At 52.6% G+C, this 26176-nt stretch overlaps 9 protein-coding genes across 9 annotated transcripts; 3 read left to right on the plus strand and 6 right to left on the minus strand.

Moving 5' to 3' along the window:
* Positions 1-2007: 2007 nt before the first annotated feature.
* On the minus strand, positions 2008-2460 carry TRAVEDRAFT_81896 (uncharacterized protein; the record flags this gene model as incomplete). Its single annotated transcript, XM_008037728.1, has 1 exon — positions 2008-2460. A coding segment is annotated over one exon (453 nt), but the record flags the coding sequence as incomplete, so codon positions are not given.
* Positions 2461-3081: 621 nt separating this feature from the next.
* TRAVEDRAFT_45119 (uncharacterized protein) lies at positions 3082-4020 on the minus strand (the record flags this gene model as incomplete). The annotated part of the gene is made up of 1 exon (XM_008036930.1): positions 3082-4020. The coding sequence occupies one exon, from the start codon at positions 4018-4020 to the stop codon at positions 3082-3084; it is 939 nt and encodes a 312-aa protein (XP_008035121.1).
* A 23-nt stretch (positions 4021-4043) lies between these two features.
* TRAVEDRAFT_118043 (uncharacterized protein) lies at positions 4044-4775 on the minus strand (the record flags this gene model as incomplete). The annotated part of the gene is made up of 1 exon (XM_008037729.1): positions 4044-4775. One exon carries the CDS (start codon positions 4773-4775, stop codon positions 4044-4046), a length of 732 nt encoding a protein of 243 aa, XP_008035920.1.
* A 152-nt stretch (positions 4776-4927) lies between these two features.
* Positions 4928-5920, minus strand: TRAVEDRAFT_118202 (uncharacterized protein; the record flags this gene model as incomplete). Its single annotated transcript, XM_008037730.1, has 1 exon — positions 4928-5920. The coding sequence occupies one exon, from the start codon at positions 5918-5920 to the stop codon at positions 4928-4930; it is 993 nt and encodes a 330-aa protein (XP_008035921.1).
* A 6080-nt stretch (positions 5921-12000) lies between these two features.
* On the minus strand, positions 12001-14113 carry TRAVEDRAFT_144774 (chaperonin-containing T-complex subunit CCT2; the record flags this gene model as incomplete). Its single annotated transcript, XM_008037731.1, has 10 exons — positions 12001-12105; positions 12159-12270; positions 12325-12685; positions 12741-12998; positions 13049-13137; positions 13191-13268; positions 13321-13396; positions 13450-13576; positions 13641-14038; positions 14087-14113. 10 exons carry the CDS (start codon positions 14111-14113, stop codon positions 12057-12059), a joined length of 1575 nt encoding a protein of 524 aa, XP_008035922.1. The 3' UTR covers positions 12001-12056.
* A 267-nt stretch (positions 14114-14380) lies between these two features.
* Positions 14381-17022, plus strand: TRAVEDRAFT_118148 (glycosyltransferase family 39 protein; the record flags this gene model as incomplete). The annotated part of the gene is made up of 8 exons (XM_008037732.1): positions 14381-14649; positions 14703-14855; positions 14906-15603; positions 15663-16157; positions 16208-16365; positions 16420-16567; positions 16618-16939; positions 16995-17022. The coding sequence occupies 8 exons, from the start codon at positions 14381-14383 to the stop codon at positions 17020-17022; spliced, it is 2271 nt and encodes a 756-aa protein (XP_008035923.1).
* Positions 17023-17746: 724 nt separating this feature from the next.
* On the minus strand, positions 17747-19206 carry TRAVEDRAFT_35647 (cyclin-like protein; the record flags this gene model as incomplete). Its single annotated transcript, XM_008036759.1, has 5 exons — positions 17747-18410; positions 18468-18702; positions 18757-18963; positions 19015-19124; positions 19175-19206. 5 exons carry the CDS (start codon positions 19204-19206, stop codon positions 17747-17749), a joined length of 1248 nt encoding a protein of 415 aa, XP_008034950.1.
* Positions 19207-19382: 176 nt separating this feature from the next.
* TRAVEDRAFT_144781 (malate dehydrogenase) lies at positions 19383-21418 on the plus strand. The gene is made up of 5 exons (XM_008037733.1): positions 19383-19664; positions 19726-19809; positions 19873-19878; positions 19944-20516; positions 20575-21418. The coding sequence occupies exons 1-5, from the start codon at positions 19437-19439 to the stop codon at positions 20701-20703; spliced, it is 1020 nt and encodes a 339-aa protein (XP_008035924.1). The 5' UTR covers positions 19383-19436; the 3' UTR covers positions 20704-21418.
* A 228-nt stretch (positions 21419-21646) lies between these two features.
* On the plus strand, positions 21647-24154 carry TRAVEDRAFT_70425 (uncharacterized protein; the record flags this gene model as incomplete). The annotated part of the gene is made up of 4 exons (XM_008037734.1): positions 21647-22636; positions 22693-22880; positions 22931-23028; positions 23085-24154. 4 exons carry the CDS (start codon positions 21647-21649, stop codon positions 24152-24154), a joined length of 2346 nt encoding a protein of 781 aa, XP_008035925.1.
* Positions 24155-26176: the final 2022 nt, after the last annotated feature.

Here is a 26176-nt window from a genome sequence, read left to right on the forward strand (position 1 = left end):
ACATGCAGTGATTTATTATGTATATCAAATCCAAATGCTCCTGATAACAGTCTCAAGCAGTTTTAAAAGTTGCTTGCATCAAAAATACTATAATATGTGTATGTAAATGCTTGTCAGATGTATAGATTGTATAACTATCACGATAAACTTAGTTTCACTTGATATATCAGATTTGTGAGTCAATGTGCAGTTTAAAAAGTCATTGAGCATGAAAATGATGGAAGTATTTGATGTGATTCAATAAACAGCATTGTCACAGAGAAAGAAGAGCATCTAATCATGTCAATTGTGTTTCACATGAACATATGCCAACTGTTTACTCACTGTCAAAACACTTAAATTATGTCTTTCATTTCAACTAAATGTGCTACTAACAAACTATCCTCTCATCAATCGTACCTGCCAGTCCATGGCCCTCTCCACCCAAGTATCTCTGACGTGAGCATTACCGATGATGAACTTGTAGAGGTATGTGAGGAAGAAAAAGGTCACAAGGGCAGCCTGAAACGTTTTCGCTTTGAACACAGGCATTTGAGCCTCACTAGCTTGACTTACAATGTACAGTGTTCCTTCAGCTACTGATATGACTTATCTGTTGATACCAGTGAACTACAGGTGTGCATGAAGACCTCCTGCAAGGGAAGCAGCTGGCCAATATCCTCTAGAATGAGGTATTAAAATGGACTGTAAACCCTCGCCATTATTTCTGACCATGTATCCCACCCACAACACCCTTTCCCTGTTCATCCCCTATCTGATGTGGAATCTTTACTTATTGAGGTTGAGTCATATGTGCAGGAACTGGCTCGAGCCATACCCGATCCCGATCCCTTGTACCCTCTTGCAGGTACTAGATCTAGGTACCTAGCCTATAGATCAGCCCTAGTTCCAGGTCATGACAGCCCAAAATGCATTGACCTAGCACAAAGATCTATGCAACCTATGTCTATATGAAGTTCATCATCCCATTGCACACCAGTGTATATTCAATCTGTAGGGTGTTTGGAGACTTTACAACATACTTTGCACCAAATCCATTGTGATTGACTAGTAGGGGTGTGCTAGCTTTGTGTCTACATTTTCGTCAATGATATCAGTGCTTCTCATGTTTCATTTGAACTTATCACTATGTGCTTGCTTGAGTCTGTTGATGCATTGCTCTGAGCCGGTGGAGAGGATTGGAGGTGGATTTAGATAGGGTGATGATGCTGAGGAGATCCTATCATTCATCCCTTTTTTAATGAAACACTGGCATGTAGCAGTGTGGCATAGATTGATGTGGTGGTGATTATTAGCCAGTGCTGATCGTTTTGGAGGTCCATGGACCTCACGAAGTGTGCAGTGGCAGCTGCAAGTGGGCAGTGATGCGGGCTAATGGCCTTATAAAAGCCGTCGAACCTGGAACCACTGATTGCACGTTGGTCACATATCCTTGCTCATCCCCCTCCAATAGTGCTTCTTGACTGCGCTAGCACCAGGCTGAGATACACCCAGGATAAGGATAGAGGACACCAGCTTTTGTACGCAGGCCTTTTGAAGGCTAAGGGGATGCCATTAGGGTTAGTTGGCCACTTCTTGCGTATAAAACCAAAGTGCACTATTTGTCTTCTTGTCCTGTGACACTGGGCATAATAAAGATACATTGTGTTAGATGACCTACACCTTCTCTCGCTTCAATCAGATGCCGTTCACTGCCTTCAACAGTTCATGGTGGCTGTCAGGTATGTTGAAATTGATGGATTATCCACAGTTCTCTGTGCACTTTGAGACAATTCCACCATTTGGGATTGTTGTCATTTTCAGTGTATATATGTCTTTGCACATCATGAGGATGTGCAAGGGCGTACTAGCAAAGAAGACAATAAGCAGTGTACAATGTGAGCGTTGGCGGGTGTGGGTGTGGATCATAACTGAGTTCACTTGATCTGTGCCCCCCCCCCTTTTGGGCATGGCCTCTCCTTCTACACGCTCGACTGACCATTCAGAATTCCCATTCTTCAGTGCTACACACATCTTTGCACATGTAGTATACATGCTTCCACAGTCAACCATGCTGATCTCATCAATGAACATGTACTCCACATTCTGCAGACGAGCACGCACTTGAAGCAGGGTAGCCACAGAATCTGAGGATGCATTTTGTCTGAGTCCAAGCATGGAATGGTATGTAGATCCTCCAGTAAGTGCTGCAGCAGATCCAGTGGGGGCCATGCACATGAACCGGTAGCTTTCCTGGCGAGCAGCAAAGATGGGTGTCAAAGCTTTGATGACCTGTGACTTTCCTGTGCCTGCCATGCCCCCGAGGTACATTTTGAGATGCTCGCCATTGGACTCTACAGCATGGTTTGCAACAATCTGGAAAGCTCTCTCCTGCGCTTCATTCAGACTGAATTCCTTGGCAGTGGTGTCAATGAGCGCCTGAGCCTCCTGGTCCTGTGCCTTGAATGCTTTGCTCATATAGTATGACCTGTCAATGACCTTGACCTCATTGACTTCATCATTGATTGGCAGAGTACTCGCATTGGCAGGTTTCTTCAATGCAGCCTGGGCATCTCTGGCATCCAGTATCTCTTGGCGCTTGGCAGCAAGTACATTCTTCCAGTCTGCAGAGCTCATATCTTCCTTGCTGTTGAACTTTGATGGCAGTTCAGAAGTGTTCTTCTCTTTCATGGGGTCTAGCCAGCCCGAAGCCTGGATGATCTGTTCTGCCTGCAGCATCTGTGTGCGTCTGCTTATTTCTGCATTGCTGAGCTCTGTCCAGTCATTGGTCCGCAGCACCATCTCCTCAATCTCACTGATGTTGAGTTCCCCATCATCATTATAATACTGGGTGTCCAGGTCATCCAGGGTGGCATTATCCATGTTGAATGGTGAAGGACCAGTTTTTCCTCCCTTTTTGCGAGCAGCTGAAAAGTCGTCCCTGGCATCATTGCACTCATATTTGATATGGAAGAATTTCATGACCTCCAGCTGCCGCTCTGTGAATGAATGGCCATTGAACACATCATCCCAGAGCACATCCTGGCTTGGTCTCAGATCCTGTCCGGTGCGCCAAGGCTTGAAGAGTGTGAGCATGGTCATTCAATACTGTTCACGGTTGCCTGCATCCCTCCTGGGAAGTGAGCCGCCAATGAAGTTGGGAACATATGCCTCTGACTCATCCAGCAGCTTCACATGATGGGTCTCATACTGTGGATGATTCTCATGGAACTGTACATATTTTGACCTAGCTTTCTTGGGCTTAGGTGCGCTATCAGCTTCAAGCTCCTGGTTTGATGTCTTTGTGAGCAAGAGTTCATCCTCAGATTCTTCTTCCTCTTCATTGACTCCAGCACCCTTCAATTCTGCATCACTGACATCATAGTTGTCCTCAAACTCCGAGTCCACGTCTGCTGGCTCATCAATATGCTCTTCAGATTTCTTGGGGCCCTTTTTACTGTGCTTGATCCGCTGCTTGTCTGCCAGTCTGACCCAATCATATAGTGACATGTGCTCGTACTCAGTGGGCCGCCATATATAGTCCTGCACAGGTGACAATGCTATGATCCGCTTGGATGTTCCTGAAAGTCCAAGCATGACTTTGGTGGTCCCTTCCTTGGCAATCTTGGCAGAGTCCTCCCATGCACGCATCACCTCATACACATATCCTCTCCAGAAGCAGGTGCGGAATTTGTGACTTTTGTAGTGGTCTGGATGCTTGAGCAAATACATGGCTGCCATGGGTCCACCAATTTCAGAGCATGCAGTGAGTGAGTTTACTATCTTGGTGATCAGGGACCGGGCCCTCTCTTTGGTAGACTTCTGACTGCCTAACAGCTCCACATTGCGCTCAAACACCTGCTGAATAGACTGGAACATCACATGGGTTTTCAGTGGGGTTTTAGTTATGTAATCAGCAACATAAGCTATGACAGACTTGATGGCAGTGCCTGACAGTAGACTGGTGACATCAGTGTTCCCGCGCATGAGATAGGTGACTGCGTGGGTGATGGTGTTGATCCATGCCTCTTCCTTCTTCATGATCAGCGCACCAGTGCTTGGGTCTACCACAGTCTCTGGATGGGTCTCTCTGGGGAACCGGGCTTTGCAATTTCCATTTTTGTCTGTGCAGCCTCGATTATCAAATTCAGGTTTGTCAGATTTATCCAGATCAGCCTTGTCTTTCTTTGAGGGCCCTGCTGTTCCACTGTCCCATAATATCCTGATGTTTGGCCATACAACCCTGGTCTGTCCAATCCCACCCCAAGAACATGCTTGATAGACAGATCCATCATCATTTTGAAGAAGCGTGCACCAGCCACTGGATTATTTGCAATCAACCGCAGACACTCATTCTTGTCTCTGAACTCAGGTACAAATTTCAGATTGGTGTCTGCAAAATATAGGGCCACAGGATGCTTGACATCAGCAGGAGCAAAGGTCACAAACCATGAAGGTGCACCGAGGTAGGAGACCAGGGACCATATTTCATTGCGCATATATTTCTTGCTTGTAATGGAGCCCTGCACCTTGTAATTGACATGATCCAGGTCATTCAATATTTTGAAGCAAGCCTTTTCATCTTCGGTCTCTGGTTTCATAGACCCAGTGCTAAGCCGCTGAATGATATCTGCCAAGGTTGAGTCTTTGATGTTCAGAAGCCTGTTAGCTATTTCACCAAACTTGTTTTTGTCTGCCAACAAATATCCTGCTGTGGTCGATTTTTTGATCTGCTCATGGTTTAATGCAACCAGTGGAAACAATGGTTCTAGTTGAAAGCGCTTATCATGGTACATCAGAAGCTGTTGCTTTCTCCGCTCTTCAGAGACAGGCCGACACCCGCTTGCAGAATTATTCAGTCCACCTAAGCCATATGGAAATAACCATGGGAACATCTGAGGATATAGCTGAGGATTGTGGTATAAACTCTCTGGCTCTGCAGATTGGGCTATACCAAGTACTTTGCCTCCTGATTTGAAGTGATAGCTCGTGCAGTGATCTCGTATGGTCTGACTTTTCCCATGTGTTCAAGGCTTGCTCCTGTCAATCCATGCACAACAAAAGGACAGGCTCCATCATCTGCACCTTCATCTTCTTCACTTGCATTTACAGCTGACGCTTCAGGATCTACATTGGACTCCATGCTCTTTGAGTAATTTACGATCACAGGTGGCTCATCCTCAGGATATAAATTGATGTTGTCATAAGATATCTTAAGATCAGCATAGTCAATGTGATTGAGTTTTAGCCATTCAAGTGCATCAGCCACTTTGTTACGCCGTACGAGCATGGGTGTGCGCTTATACTCTTTGGAGGTTGGCTGATTAGGTCCAAGATATAAGAATGCTAATACCTCACTCAATTCCTCACATCTAGGTGGAAGCACAGAATATATCTTGGGCATGGGAAGTGAATGGCTGACCACATTAGCACGTAGCTTGGACATGCCTGACATGTGGACCTTGACAATGCAGTGGTTATGCTTTACACGTGCTATCAGCATTTTCTCAGTAAAACTCAGGTTTTGTAGCTGGGGTGGGACTTCTCCAATCCACAAACCATTTGCCAGACTATCTGCAGGGGTACAACCTTCTTTGAGCTCAGATAAGCATGATTGACAAATATCCTTACAGCCAGGAAGAAGGATAGGGCCAGTGATGTCCAGTATTGGGTCTGCTAATTTCAACTGTTCACATCTAGTGATTGGATCATTATTGTGTAGAAGATTTTCATCATATTCTTCATCAGATATGGATGACAATAATTTTTGAGGCACTAACTGGGCACACACTGCACATGCTGACTCGATAAAATTGTTTGGAGAGATGTCTTTGGACAATCCATTGATTGCTTCTTCTATAAATTCACTAGATGCAGCCCTTGGTGGAAAGCATATATTACCACATTGCTCTGCAGCTTTTAACTCTCTCAACACTTGCATTCTTGTCTGCCTTCACTTGATTTTTGAATATGGCTTGAACACGGATACAAATGTTTCACACTTCAAGCAGCAATGACTAAGAAGTTGCTGTACTATATATTCACGTGATTTATGTTTTGAAATTTCGGGTAGCCAATGCTTACGAGCAATATCCAAGAGCAGGGGCTTGGAAAGCTTGGAAACAAGTACAGATATGGGCAGGTGTGCAATTACAGTATCTGACTGTGATATTTCCCAGGTATAAGCTATATTCTCTGGTAGATAATTCACAAAACGGTAAAAGTACTCTGTGTTCATATCTGACTTGCCATTATATTGAGACAATTCTGAATTTGCCCACACATTGCTATGTCTACCCATGTGCCCTTTTTTAGATAATACTGCACCACCTAACAGCTGACACCTTGCTTTTCTGAGAAGTATGCTAGGCTTGTAGCGCACTTCACATAGGATTCTATGACGATTATACTCACTACAGCTGTTCTGTATGGCTACTTTGAAGTCATGAGAATTACGATTGATGAGGAACGAAGAAATTGTTTCTTATGGGGTGAGCTTCCTGCCAACTCGCGTGACACCAATCCGACACCGTGGGAAAAATGTACTTACCCATCATTAGCTTTTCGATAGGCGCCATATACAAAAATTTGTAATGTTTACAGGGTTAGGGTTAGGTCCCAATAGCACAGCTTAGGGTTAGCCTTAGGTCAGTTCTGATGACAATCCTTACCACAGGTAAAGCCTCTCACTGGGCACGTGTGTAACCCTAAGTTGCACAGCACATGTGCCGCTCACTACCCACTATGCATATAGGCTATGCACTGTATCAAGAGAGATCTTTAACAAATGTTATAGTGTAGTTCAAGTACTATACCCTTAGTTTCCTTTTAAAGCAATAATTTGGTAGTAGTATATGTATGCCACATGCCAGTAAAAGAGGCTAGTCAGCTATCACCTAACATAAAGCATGATATCTGTTGTTGTATGTTATCTACCATTGCCAGTCACTGGAGTGATTGATGCATCAATAGGGTGCCAATTAAAGGCATAAATTGGAGTAAAAAGATGTTCAGGTCCAGATAATGTAGTTTCTTCAATGCCCTGCTAGTACTATCTTCTGAGAGTGTTCTGGAATGCTATAATGAAGCTAGGAAGATCAAGTAGTGAGCACAAACACTGAGTAATGTGCATGCAATCTGGCATGGACCTTCAGCCACAATTGGTGTTTGGTGCATTAGAGCTTGTGTATTTGATATAAAACCATGATTGTACCACCATTAGATGCACATTAGAAGGCCCTTTCCAATCATATATAAATGTCCTATGTTGTGGTGAGGAATAAGCCAACAGGGGGCAAAATGGGTTGCAGCTGTGGTCTTGTTTGGTTCCCAACACAAATGTCTAAATATCTTGGCCCCCAGTTGTCCATATGCCACAAAATATGTATCAACAGAGAGCTATGGATGAGCAGAGTCCATATATTTAAAAATGACAAGGATGTGACTCATGCAGCTGCCACTACACACAGTACAAAATCCTATTAGTGCCACCATTGGGGAAAAAAGCGCCCAAAGCACATGACCTGATGACATCATTGCCTCCCCCTAAGTGTCATATACCACCAGACTCAGAATTTCAATCTCTACTCCATGCTACTGTCTATATATTTAGTAATGAAATCTGGAAGGAGCTCAAACTATAATAAATGCAGTATTGCAGCTGATGTGTGGCATTGCACCATATATGGCAATCTGATTAGGCAATGAGGTCACATAATCATGCTTATGGAGTGTGTTCAATGGGGTAATCCATGTTTGAAGCATCAAATGATCATAAAAGTGCCTAAACACATTGTCTTGCTGAATAGTGCCCTGTTGCCCTTCAAATAGAGGGGATACTGTGAGCATAAAAGAATTACTTCCCAAAACTTCAATGAAATAAATGTATTATAACATGATTTCCATCTAAACAATACAATCAGGCCATTTATTGAAGGTCTATTCAATCAAGGTCTTTGATCAAGGTATGTCTGATCCATTACATGGCATAAAATTAGCTACCAAGATGAATGTCTTAAACTCCTACTTAAAGTTGCCTAGGCTTAAGGGCTAATAATCACAGAAAATCAACCTCAATCAATGTGTCAATGGCATGACCATTATAAAAATCAATAAGACTACACTCATGGTAGTAATGTGACTCCAGTTACTGATATTGTTTGGATTATAAACTGACCTGCTAATGCTGAGATGATCAAGAAATGCTATAAGAGTCTTCTGCAGAGAATAAAATGAAGTCTGGGTTGAGCCATGTTATAAAATGAGATTATTTGTATCTTGGTGAGAATTGTCAAGTGACACATCTGATTGTTATAGCTGAGTACCCTGGGCAGTTGAGGTAAGCTTGGATCATTGATCTACTTGAATACTGTGCCATCATTATACTATACCAGTGGAGGAAATTCCCTGGTTTATTCATGCAGTGCCTTTGATAGCATCTATGTTAGGATGCATCAATTCAAGTGCTATATCAAATAATGCATATTTGAATACCTTGAAGACAATAAAAAATGCTTAAAACCAAAACTGGGAGTTTGGATGTCTGAATTTTTTAGCGGATGACAGCAGTGGAATTGATACAAGATCAATGCATGTAGATGATGGGGATTGTTCAGAGGCTCATATCTACTACATATATCAAAACAGCATCCATAGTTTGCTCTGGGCCAGATCAAATGCATTATCCATCTGAATTCTTAGCTCAACTATATGAATTATACTAAGATATATGTACCCTCATCAATCGGACCTGCCAGTTATGGCCCTCTCTAGCCAAGTTATTGTCTTGCTGGAAAATGAAGGTGCACGGGTTGAGATGGTGATTGTGAAGCATATCCAGGAGGGCCTCCTCGAGAATGGTGCAGTACTTCTTTATGTCCATGATCCCCTTGATGCGGTGAAGTCCCCCAACACCCTTCAAGGTGATGCAGCCCCAGACCATGACACTTCCTCCTCTGCCCTGCATCTGCTTCTTCACATTCCGGTCTAGGAACTCCTCCCCAACTCTTCTATGGCACAATTGCCTTTCATCCAAGCCAAAGAGATTGAACTTTGACTCATCTGAGAAGACTACAAGCATCCACCGATCCATGCCCCAACCAGCAACCTCCTGCGCCCACATTTGTTGCTGCTTCACATTGAGAGCACTGAGGTATGGCTTCTCCCGTTGCACTCGCCCATAGAGACCATCCTCAGAAAGGTTTCTACGCACTGTACGGGCACTGGCCTGTGGAGCTGCCAAGCACTGGGCATCAGTTGCATTTGCCACTTCACCTTAAGTGAGCACAAGCTTGAGATGATTGAGATCCCAAGGAGTGAGGATGCCAGGACGGTGTTACGCTCCATGCACACCTCCGCTCTGAACTCCAGAATTCCCGCACTTTGGACTCCGTACTCCGAGTTCCCGTGCTCCGGACTTCATACTCCAACTTTCCCGCACTCCAGAACTCCGGATTTCACGTGTACGTTCCCTTACGATTGCACCACTCTTTCACCACCTTGTCCTTTAACAATAAGCTCTATCGTCTTCGTCCCCGGACTCCGGAACTCCGGAATCTCCGAACTCCAGATTTGATATTCCTTACGCTCTTATTGTCTTCCTTAACAATAAGGTTCTGTTCCTTAAATACGCGCCCGGAATGCCGTAGTACCTCAGTTCGGATATCTCGTTACCCTTCTCGTTACCCATCCTGTTTACCCCTCGCTACCTTCTGTTTACCTTCCTTCACGCTACCTCCCTTGTCAATCTATTCCCTTGGTCTACCTCCGTCCCGACCTCCGAACTCCGACCTTCCTAATCTGGTAACTCCGAGCCTACAAGCTCCGGAACTCCAGACTTCGGACTTTGTTTGATCTTGCTTGCTCGACAAGTCCCATTGGACTTTGTCCCTCGCCATCCTCTTCATCCTCTTCTCTGTTCTGCTCCAATCGTCTCGGACTTAGTTCCGCTTAGTCAGCGTGGAACTCCGGCTTAGTCAGCCCCAAACTCCGGTCAAGTCCGACCCCCTCGTTCCTTCGGAAATTAAGGACAACCGCAGGAGGTCTCAGAGCGTTGCTAATAGCTTCGCTGAAGTCCTTCCCCTCCGTGCCGTACCTCCGTCCGGACTCCGTCCGAACTCCGGACCCTTCTGGACCCTGGAACTCCGAACTCCGGACCTAACGTGTGGCACGTCCCTAACAGACGGCCAGAATGGGGCATGTTGTAGTGTAGAGTGCCTGTCTCCCTAACCCTGCGTAGGACTCAGCAGACAGTCTCTGACAGTCTCCTGACAGCTGTGGGTTCTGCAAGTGATTTGCTGATGGAGAGGGGGGTTCTAGAGGAAGGGTGATGAAGTTCCAGGATTTTCACACATTTTGTGCAGGACAAAGGAGCCATCAATGTAGGCAGAGAGAATGGAGGTTATAGAAGCACAATGTGTGGTAAAAGATGTGCAATGTGTGAATGGTAATGGTGAAAGCTGAGAATGAGTCTGAGCTGGCTGATGCGTGGCTGGCGCTAAAATAGTTGCCCATGTTTTGCACACCATATTCCCCCCCTGCAGAACGAGTGTGGCATAAGAAATCATTCATGGGATGCTATATAATAATACTATATTTAGGCTAGGTATACATCACTTTCCTAGAGAACCTGAAGTCAAGGGGGGGTGGTACATGACTTTTGACTGTCACTGTATTATGGTTTTAATTTGGGCAAGAATAGATTTTGAATAAACAAATGACTTTAATATCAGCTTTCTGATAACAATATCTCCTCTACTATTTCACCAGTTCTCATGCATACGTAAAGCATATTACACATCATCAAAATAAATTCATGAGCCTGACAATATGGTGTATACATGATATCTATCTGTGTCACACTTAGGGAAAAAGGGCCATGACTGGCAGGTCTGATTGATGAGAATGGATTGTTGATGAAATATTAAATCAGACTGCTATTTTCTTTTTGATTTTTGTGGTCTAACTAACAGGAGGACTGATCCAACATATATATATATATCCTACGTAGTGCAGAAATACTGCCTGTCTTTGCGTTGAAAGCACTGCAACTACACATCATAATTTATATAGTTTTTTAAGTGATTCACCCCATTGATATACACAATTTGTACATTAAAATACCCATATGTCTGGTTGAGACTTTTTACAGCCACTACAGAAGTATATTGAGGAGATATGAGACTATAGTGTCCTTCAAACAGTCCAGATGATCCACATACTCCAATTTCATCTGATAATAAGTTCCAGTAAAGTGCAGATCAATGTCTTCTCACATGTGAGCCTGTGGTGATGTATCTTACTGCTGAGGATCCATGGCTCTTGCCTGCTAATAGCTTGTGATTGCATGCAATTTGCTGAGCTCTGTTGACTAGTAATGCCCATCTTTTTCACAGATATAATTATGCTGCATGATAATGAGGTTGGTAACAGTATAAGAAGTACAGCAAGTTATTCTCCTCATGATACAAATGTTTTGCAGTCCCTTCTTATTCACCATTGTCAATTATATTCGAGCCAGTGGGCAAAAATGAATAAAAGATATAAAAATAAAGTTCCTTTGAATTTGAATTACCAATATAAACCTCTCCTAAATGCTGTGATAGTGAAATGGAATCAATATTACATAGTATATCAGTCCTGCTACAAGCCTACAGAGGTCATCAAAGCATAAGAATGTGCTACATCAAAGCACATGCTATAGTGCTACCAGAAACAATTGTAATGCACAGCTTACTGTGTAACTCACAGAAAAATATATGTGATACATCAGTCATAATGCAGGGCTGGTGCTGGAGCCAAGCATACTGACCATATATAGTTTTGCAGAAAACCTTCATGAAGTGGACACGGCTGAACAGTACACGCGTGAAATATATGGCACCATCATTATGCATCACTCAGACAAGCTGTTGGGGTGAGTTTGACCCAGGACGGTCACATATGACCTATCTTGGTGTTTGCTGCTTCCAAGATCACCCACACGTCTGCAAACTGCAGACCAATCATATGACGGTGCTAAGTGATGAAGCAGCAACGCAAAACTATCTTATACTGCCTACCAAGGATTCATTCTACTATTATACAGCTTCCCGTCTACGGGGCGTTGCCCGCAGGATATCGTCCACACTGTTGCACGCCGTGATCAGTATCATACCCCATAAATTTGAGCCAGCACGCACCGTAGGATCATCTCCGCCGCTTCACTCGCGCTAAGCACGACCTGGCGCTTGAGCTTGTAGCTCTCTGTCACGCCGAGCTTCGTCATCGACCCAATCGTGCCCTCGTTCATGTCTACACCCCAGTCAGCGCCATCCTACGCCCACGAAAAAGCACTGAACAACTCACCGAGACCCGCATCCGACTGACCCTCGTAGTGCGCTGCCCTGAGCTTCGCGACGAGGTCGGACGAGTCGTAGCCCGCGTTGTCCGCGAGGATAGTCGGGATCATCCTGAGCGCACGGCTGAACGCCTCTGCAGCGATCGCCTTCTTGCCCTGGACCTTCCGCGCCTCCTCCTCGACCGCGCAGCTCATGAGCGTCTCTGAGCACCCGCCCCCGAGCACGACCCGTGTCTCCTTCACTGTTTGTGACAGCACGGAGAGCGCGTCGTGCAGCGAACGTTCCGCCTCGTCTATCATCTGGTTCGTCGACCCACGGAGCACGACGGTGCATGCCTCACCGGCCGCGACGCCGGAGAACTTGATGAGCTATGGTATTTTTGTCAGTAAGTGCTTGTATGCGTGAACGGGATAGAGAACGGACCTTGTCCTCGCCGATCATGATCTCCTCGATCAACTCACACCGCCCAAGCTTCACGAGCTCCGGATGATCGAACGTACTCGCGATCTCGCCGCCAGTGACGAGGGCCAGACGCTCAACACCCTCGAAGTCAGCGTGCTCAATCGTCATGATGCCCTTTTCGGAGAGGAGAGATTCCGGGTAGTTGTAGACGAGTTGACGGTTCACGAAGCAGTTGATGCCGTGCCCAGCGATCGCGTCGACCTTCTCCTTCATCTTCTCCTGTAGAGAGATGAGCATATAGCCATGCGAATGTGCCAGACTTGACTGACCCGCTCCGCGCGCTCCAATTCCGCAAGCTTGCCCGTGCTATCAACCTTGATACGAGCACCGAAGACCTTGATCTTGTCGGTGTCCATGGCTGACAAACCATGAGCAACAGTACGTAAATCGAATGTGCGCGGCAAGACATACAGGTGTTCGCAATGAGGATCTTGGCGTTTTCCAGCCGTTTTGGGCAGTTGGTACCGATGGTCTTGTCCAGAATGAAGCCTGGAAGGACATGAGTGATACATCCCGGAGATTGACCATGTATGCAACATACCTTCATCGAGGTAAGAGTCAGTAAGCTTCCCTCCCGCCTTCTTGATGATCTGAATATGCTCGAGATCTGTTGAACCCTGAGCAGAGCGAGGAATGAGCTTGATACACGGGAGAAACCGAAGGTTCAAACCTTGAGACGGAGAACGGCATCTACTGCGAGGTTGGCGAAGTAATCCTTGTCCTGGTTGAGGACTTTTGAGGAGAGGGTAGTGCGCGCGATGTTGACCAGATCTTGCCTGAAACGCGCGGGGTCGGTACTATACGAGATCGGGCATATGCATTAGAACTCGGGCGAATGAAGAAGAACGCGTCCGAACGCACCTGTTGTCGGTCGCAGCCTTTTCGAGAGCACTGAGTGCGGCAATGCTCGCTATCCTGTAGCCCTCGATGATGGTTTGGGGGTGGATCTTCTGCGCGATGAGCTTCTCCGCCTCCCTGAGCAATTCTGCGGCCAGAACGCAGACGCTGGTGGTGCCATCGCCGACTTCGTCGTCCTGCACTTTAGAGATATTGACGAGGATCTTGGCGGCAGCATTGTCGAGCTGGATGGACTTGAGGATAGTGGCGCCATCGTTTGTGACGTTGATATCTCCCGAGGATCCGGACTGGAGGATCTTGTTCATGCCCTTGGGGCCGAGGGTGGACTTGACGAGATCGCCGAGTGCAAGGGCACCGACGAACGACGCGAGACGCGCGTTCTCTGCCTTTTCCTCGGTAGCCTGCGCGGCATGAGAGGTGGCATGTCAGTCTACGGTGGTAGCACGTACCTCTGCGCCAAAGATGTTCATGGACATGGCTGAATGAAGAGGAGATGGGTGTGGAGGACGCGAGGAGAGACGCGAAAGACAGACTCGAAATTGCAGAGTGCGGTCACGTGGGTGCGCTATGATGCCCGCTCGCGTGGCGGTGCAGGGCCTACCACGTCGTCCGCAGTCTCCCCGCCTCTTCACCGTTCTCCGTTCACTCTCGACTCGTTCGCTGGCGCTGCGCATTCTCTCCTTTTCTTTCTCTTCGTATCTTTGGACCGCGGCGACCACTTGACAGACAACGACGCGCGCGCCATGTCGGGCAGCGTCCGTGTGCGCAGGCAGCCCTCCCCGCCGGGCAAGCTCTCCTCCCATCCCACTCCTCGCTTCCCTCACCCTCGCCACGACCACCTTGACGCCGACGAGCGTCGCGAAGCCGTCTCCAAAGGTCTACGACCAGGTCGCAAGGCCCATGCCACCGGTGGCCTTAATCTCTCCTCCGGGGAATGGAAGCTACTTGTCGTAGTGCTCCTCATTGCCTGCGCTGTCCGTCTCTTCCGTATCTCCCAACCCACCAGTATCGTGTAAGTCTCATGAATGCGCGGTTTGGCTTTGATTAACTGACTATATGCGGCAGTTTCGACGAGGTGCACTTTGGCAAGTTCGCGTCAAGGTATATCAAGTCCGCCTACTTCGTCGATGTCCATCCTCCCCTTGCGAAGCTCCTCATTACTCTCGCTGGCTGGCTCTTCGGTTATGATGGCAACTTTGACTTCAAGGACATCGCAAAGTGCGTTTATGCCCTCGATCTACACGTCACTTTCTGACGTCACCGCTCAGAGTATACGAGCACGTACCTTATGTCGCGATGCGCATGGTCCCTGCAATCATGGGCATTGCGACTATCCCTCTAGCTTACCTCACTCTCCGTGCTCTCGACTGCCGTGTCACCACCGCCCTCCTCGCCTCGCTCTTCATCACCTTCGAAAACGGCTTGATTACCCAGTCCCGCCATATCCTCCTCGACTCCCCTCTCATCTTTTTCACCGCCCTCACCACCTTCGCATGGACGGCCTTCTGTAACGAAGATCACTATGAGCCCTTTACCGAGTCTTGGTGGATCTGGCTCTCCATGACTGGTCTCTCCCTTGGTGCCGTGGTCAGCTGCAAATGGGTCGGACTCTTCACCATTGCCACCATCGGCCTGGGAACTCTCAAGCAGCTCTGGACGCTCCTTGGCGACCTACGCGTCTCGCCCAGCCTCTGGATCAAGCACTTCATCGCACGCGCTATCTGCTTGATTCTCATCCCAATGATCTTCTACATGTCCATGTTCGGCATCCACTTCCTCATCCTGTCCAACTCTGGTGAGGGCGATGGCTTCATGAGCTCTGAATTCCAGCACACGCTCCGGGGTCGCGGCATGGCCGACACGTTCGCCGACGTCGCGTTTGGCTCTGAGATTACTCTTCGTCACGTCAACACGCAGGGCGGATACCTACACTCGCACGTTCACACTTACCCCGGAGGCAGCAAGCGTAAGTCAAAGATTATGCATACTGTTATGTTCCCCATTAATACTCCTCCCGTGATGCAGAGCAGCAGGTCACCCTGTACCCGCATCGTGACACGAACAACGACTGGCGCATCGTTAACGCTACCGCGCCCGGAGACCCGTACACTGCCTGGCAGGACGACGGCATCACCTACGTCACCGAGGGTGCTCGCGTCAAGCTCCGGCACATCCAAACCGAGAAGTCGCTGCACTCTCACGATATTCGCCCGCCCGTCTCCGACGTCGAGTTCCAGAACGAAGTCTCTGGCTACGGCATCCCCGGCTACTCTGGTGATGCGAACGACGACTGGATTGTCGAGATACACAAGGGGGACAGGCGCGACCGGGAGTCGTCGAAGCGCGTCAGGACGCTCAGGACGCAGTTCAGGCTGAAGCACCCCATGACGGGCTGCTACCTGTTCTCTCACAAGGTCAAGCTCCCGGAATGGGCGTTCGAGCAGCAGGAAGTTACATGCAACAAGCAAGCAGTCATGGCCAACTCGCTGTGGTACGTTGAGACCTCCACCCACCCGAACCGTAAGTCTCCGTCTGTCGAAGGCGCCTACGCTGCCGCTCACGAAAAGCAGTGCCCGCGGATGCGCCGAAGGTCAACTACAAGCTACCCGGCTTCTTTGCGAAGTTCTGGGAGCTGCAGCAAGTCATGTGGACGACCAACGCCGGCCTTACTGACCGCCACACGTACGACTCTCGTCCCGATGCATGGCCCCGTCTTCGCCGCGGCATCGTGCGCATATACTCTCATTTTTGTTTGCACATGTTTTAACTTGTAGTTTTCTAGAACTTCTGGGTAAAGGACCACCGCCAGATCTACCTGCTCGGTAACCCGATCGTCTGGTGGCTCAGCACCGCTGCGGTCTTTGCGTACGCAGCCGTACGAGGCTTCCTCGTGCTCCGTGCCAAGCGTGGCTACCGCGACTTCGACAACAGTAAGTCTCGCCATACCAGATACCCGAACCCCCTTCTCACAGTCCCGCAGCGAAAGTCGTCAAGTACGATACGCTCTGCGGCTTCCTCTTCGTTGGATGGGCGCTGCACTACCTGCCGTTCTACTTGATGGGCCGTCAGCTGTTCCTGCACCACTATCTGCCCGCGCTCTACTTCGCTATCCTCCTAGCGTCGAGCGCGTTCGATCTGGTCACCTCTACCCTCCGTCCTCGCATCCGCCTGCAAATTGCCGCCGTGCTGCTCCTCCTAGCGATCTGGAACTACTCCTACTTCAGCCCGATCACCTACGGGCTGCCGTGGACGAAGGCGAAGTGCCACAAGGCGCAGTGGTTGAAGACGTGGGACTTCTCCTGGTAAGTGCTGCGAGTATATTGACGTGACACTCTTTTCTAATCCTTGCATCTCTAGCAACGACTTCCTCGACGACGTAAGTTAGGTGCTCATCTGGGGCATTGACCATACTCACCTTTCTTTACAGTACGCCCAGTACAAAGGAGCAGTCGCGCCTACCCCTATCGCCGCGCCTTCCCCCGTCGTTATTGCAAACCCCAATCCAGGCGGTATCGGTGCGGCGGTTCCCGTCGGCGAGCCTGTGAAGGTGCCCGAGGCCCAGGAGAAGGACACAACCACCCTCGCGTTCGGCCAGGCAGAGCCCGGTCGCGACGTGTTCGGAGACCACCCGCACAACGACATCAAGAGTGTGTCGAGCGACGCGGCCAGGGCAGAGGAGGCTGACGCGGAGGTGATCAGTTCCGCGAGCACTCAGTCGACGACGGAAGCGGCGACGCAGGCCGAGTCGTCTTCCGTAGAGAGCTCTACGGTGGAGACCTCGGCTTCGGAGGCGAGCAGCGAGGTCTCGTCATCTGCTGCTGCAACATCCGCGACAACGGAGGCGTCAACTGAACAGCCGCACTCCGTGGAGGGGCCCAAGGGCGAGGAGGAAGCAGAGGCAGCTCGTGTGCGCGAGGCGCTGTACCCCGACGCCAAAAACTAATCTCGCATTCCCCCACTCGCGTTCCTAGTCTACGATCGTATATATTGGCATGGCGTTGTACACCCAGAACTGTCCGCAGTAGTATGGTACATAATATTCCCCGGAAGACCCCACGATGCCGGTGCATCGCGCGTGAATATATTGCACATAACGCTCCCTTCAACTCTCATCCCGCCGCCTGCGTGCGCTCGAGCCGTTTGTTCACCGCGACCGGTCGCCCATTCGGCGGATGCGCAAGGTCCGCCATACGTGCCTCCCGCATGCGCACCAGCAGCTGCACGAGAAACATTGGCGTCACAACTTCACTCTCGTCCCTTACGCCCGCGCTCCCGCCCCCGTTCCCATCCGGGGTATGCGCCCCACTCCCCGTGCCCGCACTCCCACTCAGCACGCTCGCACTGCGGCCCTTCGCCCCCGCGCCCGACCCCCGCGCCCCCCGGAGCAAATGCGCATGGCGCTGCGCCGCGTCCTCATCATACCGGTCCCAGAGCGCATAGAGCGCGATGATCTCCTGCGCGAGCGTCGCGACGAGCGGCATGCTCACGTTCAGGCCCGCCATCCAACCGATGAGGTCGGGCGGCTGCGCGGGCGCGGACGCGTGCTGGCGCTTGCTGCTGCTCGACGCGGAGCGCGAGGAGCGGCGCGAGGCGTCGTGCTGCGAGGACGAGCCGCTGGTCGAGCTCGCGGAGGAGGGCGCTGCGGACGCGGCTTGGATGGTCGCGCGCGTGGCGGGGTTGAAGACGAGGGTGAGGTAGATGGCGGTGATGGCGATGAGGTGCGGCGGGTAGAGCAGGCAGAGCTCGGAGCGGTACGTGTCGTTGATGATGAACCTAACCAGAGTGGTCAGCAAACTACAGGTATGTGAGTGGACGGGCGGGTGCGCGCACCATGCGGTCTGGACGGCGACGTCGCCGAGGGGCATTCGGCCGTCGCCTGCGGCGTCGTCGGCTTCGCCGGCCTCGGCCTCGGATGCGGGGCAGGCGCGCTTGCCGCAGAGGGTCATGAGGGTGCGGTAGGGGTGGAAGACGATGAGGTCGCAGTCGAGCTCGTCGACGAGGTAGAACTCCATCTCTGCGAGCTTGGAGTTGTCCGAGGGAAATGTCTTGATGCCATATTCCTCACCTGCGCGGCCGTATGAATTAGCATGTTCACAGTAAATGATACAAACGCGAGCACCGAAGACGGCACGGGCGTCGGAAACGACGGTCTTGATGTGCACGGGAGACTCTTCGGCCTTTGCGGCGACGTAGCAGCAGGCGGCAGCGACAATGAAGGGGTCGGTCTCGCAGTACGAGTTCCGTAGGTAAAACCTGCGGAAGAACACGGTCGCAGTGGCGATCACCCTCTGCCTCAGAGTCAGTTTCTTTCCGAGCTTTGCGATGACTGCACGGGTGGCAATGAGCGTGTGTGGCGACTTGTCTCAAGCCTACGCACGGTTTGCGAAAAAGATGTTGAGAAAGGCGAGGTGCTCAGGATTGTCGACATACTGAATGTCGTCCGACCGGGCCTGGCGGAGGGTGGCCCTGTCGACGATCCACCGCTTGCTGCCTGGCGGTGAGCGAGTGCGGGTGTGGGCGTGGGCGGGCGCACGTACTAGTGCGAGCTGGCCCAGAAGTCGGTCGCCATTGCGACTAGGAAGGGGTGTATTCCGAATGCACCGACATAGACCACGAATGGGCGTGGACGAGTTCGGAGTGTGGGGAAGAGGTCGGCCTCGTCGCGTCTGCGCTGCTCGCGTGTTCCCGACTCGCTCCGACCGGCCGCCCCCACAAAACGCGCGCACGTCGGCTCTTTCCCTCTCTCCCCCATCTTTTCACCCTTCCACACCACATCCTCCTCCCTCCTCGTCGCTCGCCATGTTCTCTCGCACCGCAGCCCGCGCACTCAAGGCGAACGCCCGCCAGTTCTCCTCCTCGGTCGCGCGCCAGTCCAAGGTCACCGTCCTCGGCGCTGGCGGAGGCATTGGCCAGCCCTTGTCCCTCCTCCTCAAGCTCAACCCGCACGTCACCGAGCTCAGTCTCTACGACATCCGCGGTGCCCCTGGTGTCGCTGCCGACGTCAGCCACATCGACACCCACAGCGAGGTGCGTGTCCTGCCCGCGCACGCGTCTCTCACGCGTCTCCTCATCACACCATTTGCGCTAGGTCACCGGCTACCCCGCCGACCAGCTCGACCAGGCTCTCGAGGGCACTGACGTCGTCGTCATCCCCGCTGGCGTTCCCCGCAAGGTTCGTGCGCTGCCCACTTCGCCCACTGACACCTCACTGATAGCCTTTCGCGCTCCCCAACAGCCCGGCGTAAGCTGCTTCTCTCCCGTCTCCGTTCCGCCCGTCCCGTTCTAACCCCGTGCGCTCCCGTCCAGATGACCCGTGACGACCTCTTCAACACGAACGCGTCCATCGTCCGCGACCTCGCGGCTGCCATCGCCCGTGTCGCCCCGAAGGCCAAGGTCCTCGTCATCTCCAACCCCGTCAACTCCACCGTCCCCATCGTCTCCGCCGTCTTCGAGAAGGCCGGTGTGTACGACCCCGCGCACATCTTCGGTGTCACCACCCTCGATGTCGTCCGTGCCCAGCGCTTCCTCGCTGGTGTCGCTGGCGCGAACCCCAAGGACGTGAAAGTCACCGTTGTCGGCGGCCACTCTGGCGCGACCATCGTGCCCCTGCTCTCCCAGGTCCCCCAGGGCAAGGGTGTCACCGGCGAGGCGTACGAGAAGCTCGTGCACCGCATCCAGTTCGGTGGTGACGAGGTGGTGAAGGCCAAGGACGGTGCCGGCTCTGCCACCCTCTCGATGGCGTACGCGGGTGCGCGCTTCACCGGCGACCTCCTCCGCGCGATCAACGGCGAGAAGGGTGTCGTCGTCCCCACGTTCGTCAAGAGCCCGCTCTTCGCTGACCAGGGCATCGACTTCTTCTCGTCCCAGGTCGAGCTCGGCGTAAGTCTATCCGGCTCTCGCCGGCATGTACCTCTTGCTTACGATGCGTTCATCACAGCCCAACGGTGTCCAGAAGATTTACCCTCTCGGCGAGCTGACGGCCGAGGAGCAGAAGCTGTTGGAGGCGTGCCTGCCCGAGCTCAAGAAGAACATCGAGAAGGGGAAGAAGTTCGTGTCTCAGTCGTAGACGTACCCTACCCCTCCACGCTCTGCGCGAGCTGCTACAGGACATCGTGCAAAAGCGTTGTTGTACCCCTAGAATCTAATGCGATTCATCACCTTTTGGATTCGAGATGCTAGCGAGTGCGAATGAAATACAGTGTGATACATCATCTGAGAGCGTACATGTACAGCGTCATCTATGGCTTTTGCTCTTGCCCTTGACCGTCGTAAACCCGTCTTCGTCCACCTCAGGCTCATCCTTCTGTGGCCGCTGGTCGAGCAACCGCGGAGCCTCGCCCTCCCCTCCCTCGTCCCCGCTCTCAACTTCGCTCCCGCTCTCGTCCTCCCAATCGCTATTATCCCCCGCTGCCTCCTGCACCTGCACCTTCTTCCCCTGCACCCTCTCCGCTCTCTCCTCAAACTCCCTCAACAGCCCCTCCTCGCCCCTCCCGACCTCCTCCCACAGCCTCACGACGTCGCGCGCAACCGCCTCCGGGCTGCCGTCCTCGAGCACGGTGTCGAACTCGTCCGCCATGGCCTGCAGGAGGCGGTCCTCGACGAAAAACGCGTCCGGGGCGGGGTCCTCGCGCTCGAAGTCGTCTACAATCTCGGACGCGAGCCAGGTGCGCTTCTGGGCGGACTCAGGTCCGCCCCAGCCGTGCTCGACTGCGATGCGGAGTGCGGGCCAGAAGGCGAGCCGGGCGATGACGCCGCGCGCGAAGAGGACGAGGCGCGGTGCGGGTGCGGGTGGTGCTGGTGCGGTGGTAGTGGTAGAGGCAGACATGGAGTGTAGTAGTAGTGTACAGAGTTTGAGCAGTCGATGATCGACATCGGAAAATTCGCGCGCGCGTCCACGCGATCTCCGATTTCCTCGCATTTCCTCTTCTCTTCCTCCCAACTCCGACTTCCGTGCCAGCTTCCCTCTACTCCCTCTCCGGTACTCTTGTGCTGAACATCCCGGAACACAAATGCTGAGCGCAGTTGCAGCGCGTAAAGCGCGCCTCGCCCAGACTCAAGGACAGGCACCCGCAGAGGCACCCGTCTCGCCTGCTACGCCTGCCAGTGCGCCTTCTAAGCCGAAGTCCCAAAAGGCTACCCCCGCGAAGCCCTCCTCAGCTTCACAAAAGCCTCCTTCAAAGCGCAAACCGAGCGCGCCCGCAGGAAACCCTCCTAAACGGAAGAAAACCCAGGAGCGCAAACCCGCTCCCGCCGCGAAGGGGCGGTATTTCGCGCAGGACGCGTTCAGCGCGCAGGACGATGTCATCGTCGTCGACGAGAGCGACGGCGAGTCGTCTGCCACGTCGTCCAGCGCTGCCTCTGACAGCGAGGACGTCCCGCGTGCAATGCGCGCGTCTGGCGGGAAGCGGGCGTGGTCTCCGAGCGTGCCCTTGGCCGACTCCTCAGACGAGGACGGAGAGGAGGCAGACGAGCAGGTAATCCTAGACATCCAAACTCCTGCTCGAAGCACGCTCGCACAAGATGCTCCGAAGGTGCTATCGACGTTCCAGCCCGTACTCGACCAAAATGTCTTTCGACTACCGGCGACCGACCTCTCCTCTCGGAAACGCACTGTCCTGCTACTGAATGCCTCGGAAACCGTCGCCCTTCTCGGGGCATACACCCTCACTGTTTTGCGGGGAACTGTTTCGCTCGCCGGCGTCCCGCTCGCGCCGTCGTCGACCGCACACCCTGTCTTTGCACCCCGCTCGTCTCCCCTACCCATCATCCAATGTCTCCCACAGCGCTCTTCCGAGTCCAACATTCCTGCCACATCAGACCTACCAGCATCCGTCTCTGCTGCAGCATCTGGGGCAGACACCGTGGTCGTACTGCAAGAGCTGCACACAGGCATCGAGGGACTGGGCCGAATCTGCAGGACGTTCGACGGGTTCTTTGCACCTTCGCGCTGGCATCGTAACCAGTTGCGGTTCGACTTGGGCCTCGAAAATGTGTACTTCGTACGTTTTTCGAATAAATATTCCCCCTCACTGTCTAAGCCATTCCGCGCGTGCAGCTGCCCTCCCAGACGCCTGACACTCTCCCGCTCCTCATTCCTCCAACATGGGCTGCTGCTACCGACGTAGTGCTACCTTCTGAAGGTGAGGACTCTGCAGCCCAACGACAAGTGTACCTGGTCAAAGGCCCAAAGAATGTCGGGAAGAGCACTCTCGCGAGGCTTTTACTCAACAAGTTACTTTCAAAGTGAGCAGCCACACACATGTCCACCACTGCATTGTACCAATATACACAAGGTACCGCCGCGTGGCATATCTTGAGTGCGACCTTGGCCAGTCGGAGTTCGCACCAGGTGGCCAGGTCAGTCTCAACGTGCTCGAGCAGCCTGTTTTCGGTAAGCCTAGAGGATCTTGCAATGGCAGTTTTCGTGACTCACATTTTCCAACGCAGGTCCACCGTTCACCCACCCCAGCATCCCTTTCGCATCCCACTATATTGGTGCGACATCACCGCGGACGTCTCCCTCGCACTACCTCGACTCAATCCAAGCGCTCATGCAGCAGTATGAGATCGACGTACGGAATGTAGTGCTCGACGAATACAGCCCCGACGACGAAGACGGCCGCATATATTCTTCGATCCCGCTTGTTGTGAACACCATGGGTTGGACAAAAGGCCTGGGTGCGGACCTCGCGCGTAAAGTCGAGGACATCATCGAGCCGTCCAACATTTTCGCCTTCACGTCTCCATCCGCTGAAGATGATCTGGCCTATGGCGGCGGCGGCGGCGCTGTGCCATCTTCAGCTCACGCACCTGGTCCTCACTACTACCACGTAGAGAACGTCTCTTCAGATAGCGTCCTCGCTCACTACACCGCAGCAGACCACCGCAACCTCGCCATCCTCTCCTACTTCCACGCCGTCTTCCCACAAGAGCGCCCCGCGTCTCCCTACGCGTCTCCCGCCGCCACAGCATGGAACACCACGCTCCCGCTCTGCGCCCAGCCGCCATACGAAGTGGACTGGCAGACCGCCTTCGACGAGCTGATCCTCACCGGCGCCGGCTCCGAAGACGTCATCCCCTCCGAAGCCCCCAAAGCGCTCAACTGCGCAATCGTCGCGCTCGTCTCCTGCGAGCCTGGAACTCGCGAGGTCGAAGCTCCCACCGAGCCCATCGCCCCACTCCTCCCCTACACCCAGGGCGCCGCCCCACCTCTCCCCAGCACCTCCCGCTGCCTCGGCCTCGCGCTTGTCCGCGCACTCACCCCCTTCTCTCACACACGCCTACAACTGCTCACGCCTGTGCCCGCGCACCACCTCGCCGCGGCACGTGTACTCGTGATGGGCGAGCTGCAGCTGCCCGTGTGGGGCATGCTCGACTTCCGCACGCTCGACGGTGCGTGCGAGATCGCGGGTTACGAGCGAGGACGGGTGCCGTTCCTCCGCTGGGGAAAGGGTGAGGGCGCTGGTGGGGAGCGCAGGAGGGTGCGTAGGAACTTAATGCGGAAGGGACAGATGTAACGCGACGTGGTACTCTATATCATCTGTGCTTCCTTTGGTGCCGTGTTTCGCTGAAACATGGGTCGCAGAGTAGGTAAGTCAAGATCGACTAAGGAAATTAACACAGGTCAGTCCGTTCTCGAATCTCAACCGGAAAACTGACTAAGCGTGTTCGTCTACAGGTATAAACCACTGCTGTTCGAGCAAGTCGCATACTCGGCCTCTTCATCTTTTTACGGCTACATCCAATTCAAAGAAACTGGTCTGTTGGAATGCGCGATTTAGCGCTGGAAAGTTCGTATGGTTTCTCGATTAGGACACGATGACTAAGCGATTACTTAGGTAGTACTAGAAAATTCGTTTGTAAGTAGTATATAAGTGCACGGCCTACAGCCGCGTCTCTACGCCTTTAATTCATCTTCTTCACCGCTCCCCTCGGGACTTCTGACAGGTTATGAGCCCTGCGCTCAGACCCTAGTCGCCGACTTTCGCCCTCGCCTTCCTAATCTGTCTTCGCTTACCCGATCTATTCGCTCTCTTATCTTATCTCCCCGCCATGGCCGCCGAAAACATCAACTCCCTTCTCTCGTCCGTCCCGAAGCTCTCGGCCGACAACTATCAGGACTGGAAATTCGCCGTCCAGATGGTTATGCGCCGCGCCGGTTGTCTGTCCGTCGCCAACGGCACCGAGGAGCGTCCGACCACTCGCGAGAAAAGCGACCAATGGGACAAGTCCGCGGAACAGGCGCTTACCATAATAGGCCTTACCGTCAATCCGGACCAATACCACTACATTCGCGACGCGAAGAACGGTCCGGAAGCCTGGTCTGCCCTCCGGGGTGTCTACGAGAAGAACTCCCGCGCGAACCGCATCGCCCTCAAGCGCGAGTTCTATACCACCGCGCACGACCCGCGCGCCCCCATCCGCGAGTACACCAACCGTGTTACCGACCTCGCGAACCGTCTCAAGGCCATCGGCGTCTCCCTCTGCGACGATGACGTCATCGACGTTCTCATCTACAACCTGCACTCGTCCTGGGCCTCGATCGCGAGCACCCTCTCGGCCGCGCCCGGTACCCTCAAGCTTCTCGACGTCATCGGCGCCCTCGTCGATGAAGAAGCGCGCCGCGCCCCCGACTCGTCGCCCGATTCGGTCGATCCCGACGACACCGCGCTCGTCTCGCGCCAGCCGCGCCGCTCGCGCCAGAACGACCCGAAATTCCGCAATGCGCCCGGCAGTTGCTACGCCTGCAACAAGCCCGGCCACATCGCGCGTGACTGCCCTAACCGGCCCGCTGTCGCGAACCTCGCCACCGACTCCGATTCCGAGCCCGAGCTCGTTCTCTCCGGCACGATCTGGTAGGCGCCCGTTACCATAACGGGAAGGTATACGGTGCGTCCTCTTGTGAGCGGGTAGGCTCCGTCGTAGTGGTAGGGACCCGGTGCATTGGGGCAGGGACGCCCGCGCACCGCGAGCACGTAGGCTCCTACGGCGTACAAGCGAGAGATGGGCACTGTGGGGAAATTCGGATTTATTGGGATAACGCCCAGCTAGGGTTACGCTGGCTAAATCGAGGGGGAGTGTTGGAATGCGCGATTTAGCGCTGGAAAGTTCGTATGGTTTCTCGATTAGGACACGATGACTAAGCGATTACTTAGGTAGTACTAGAAAATTCGTTTGTAAGTAGTATATAAGTGCACGGCCTACAGCCGCGTCTCTACGCCTTTAATTCATCTTCTTCACCGCTCCCCTCGGGACTTCTGACATGGTCCAAGAAGCTTGCGCTGGAACATGGATTATATCCACGACACAGCACTGCTCGCGCTCAGCCTAAGCACATCTCGAGCGGAAAAGTCAGCCTCCCGGAGGCGTGCTCAGGCTTGATCGTAACTTTCTGCCATATATCTTCCTAGCCTCGCCCGAAGTCATCACCCACTTGTCTTCCTCCGCACCACCCGGACAGGCCCCTCAACATGGCTCCCTCGACCGACACACTCCCTTCTACACTCGGCTAAAATGGGCGGTCACCTGCGGCGCGCTGC

The sequence above is a fragment of the Trametes versicolor genome, assembly GCF_000271585.1.
Source record: "Trametes versicolor FP-101664 SS1 unplaced genomic scaffold TRAVEscaffold_3, whole genome shotgun sequence".
In the NCBI taxonomy this organism is placed as follows: Eukaryota; Fungi; Basidiomycota; class Agaricomycetes; order Polyporales; family Polyporaceae; genus Trametes; species Trametes versicolor.

Bases quoted from the DNA above. Each gene is read 5' to 3' on its own strand.
- TRAVEDRAFT_144781 (XM_008037733.1), top strand. From the start codon at position 19,437: ATGTTCTCTCGCACCGCAGCCCGCGCACTCAAGGCGAACGCCCGCCAG. The intron at 19,665-19,725 runs GTGCGTGTCCTG...CATTTGCGCTAG, and splicing joins ACATCGACACCCACAGCGAG to GTCACCGGCTACCCCGCCGA. The intron at 20,517-20,574 runs GTAAGTCTATCC...CGTTCATCACAG, and splicing joins CGTCCCAGGTCGAGCTCGGC to CCCAACGGTGTCCAGAAGAT.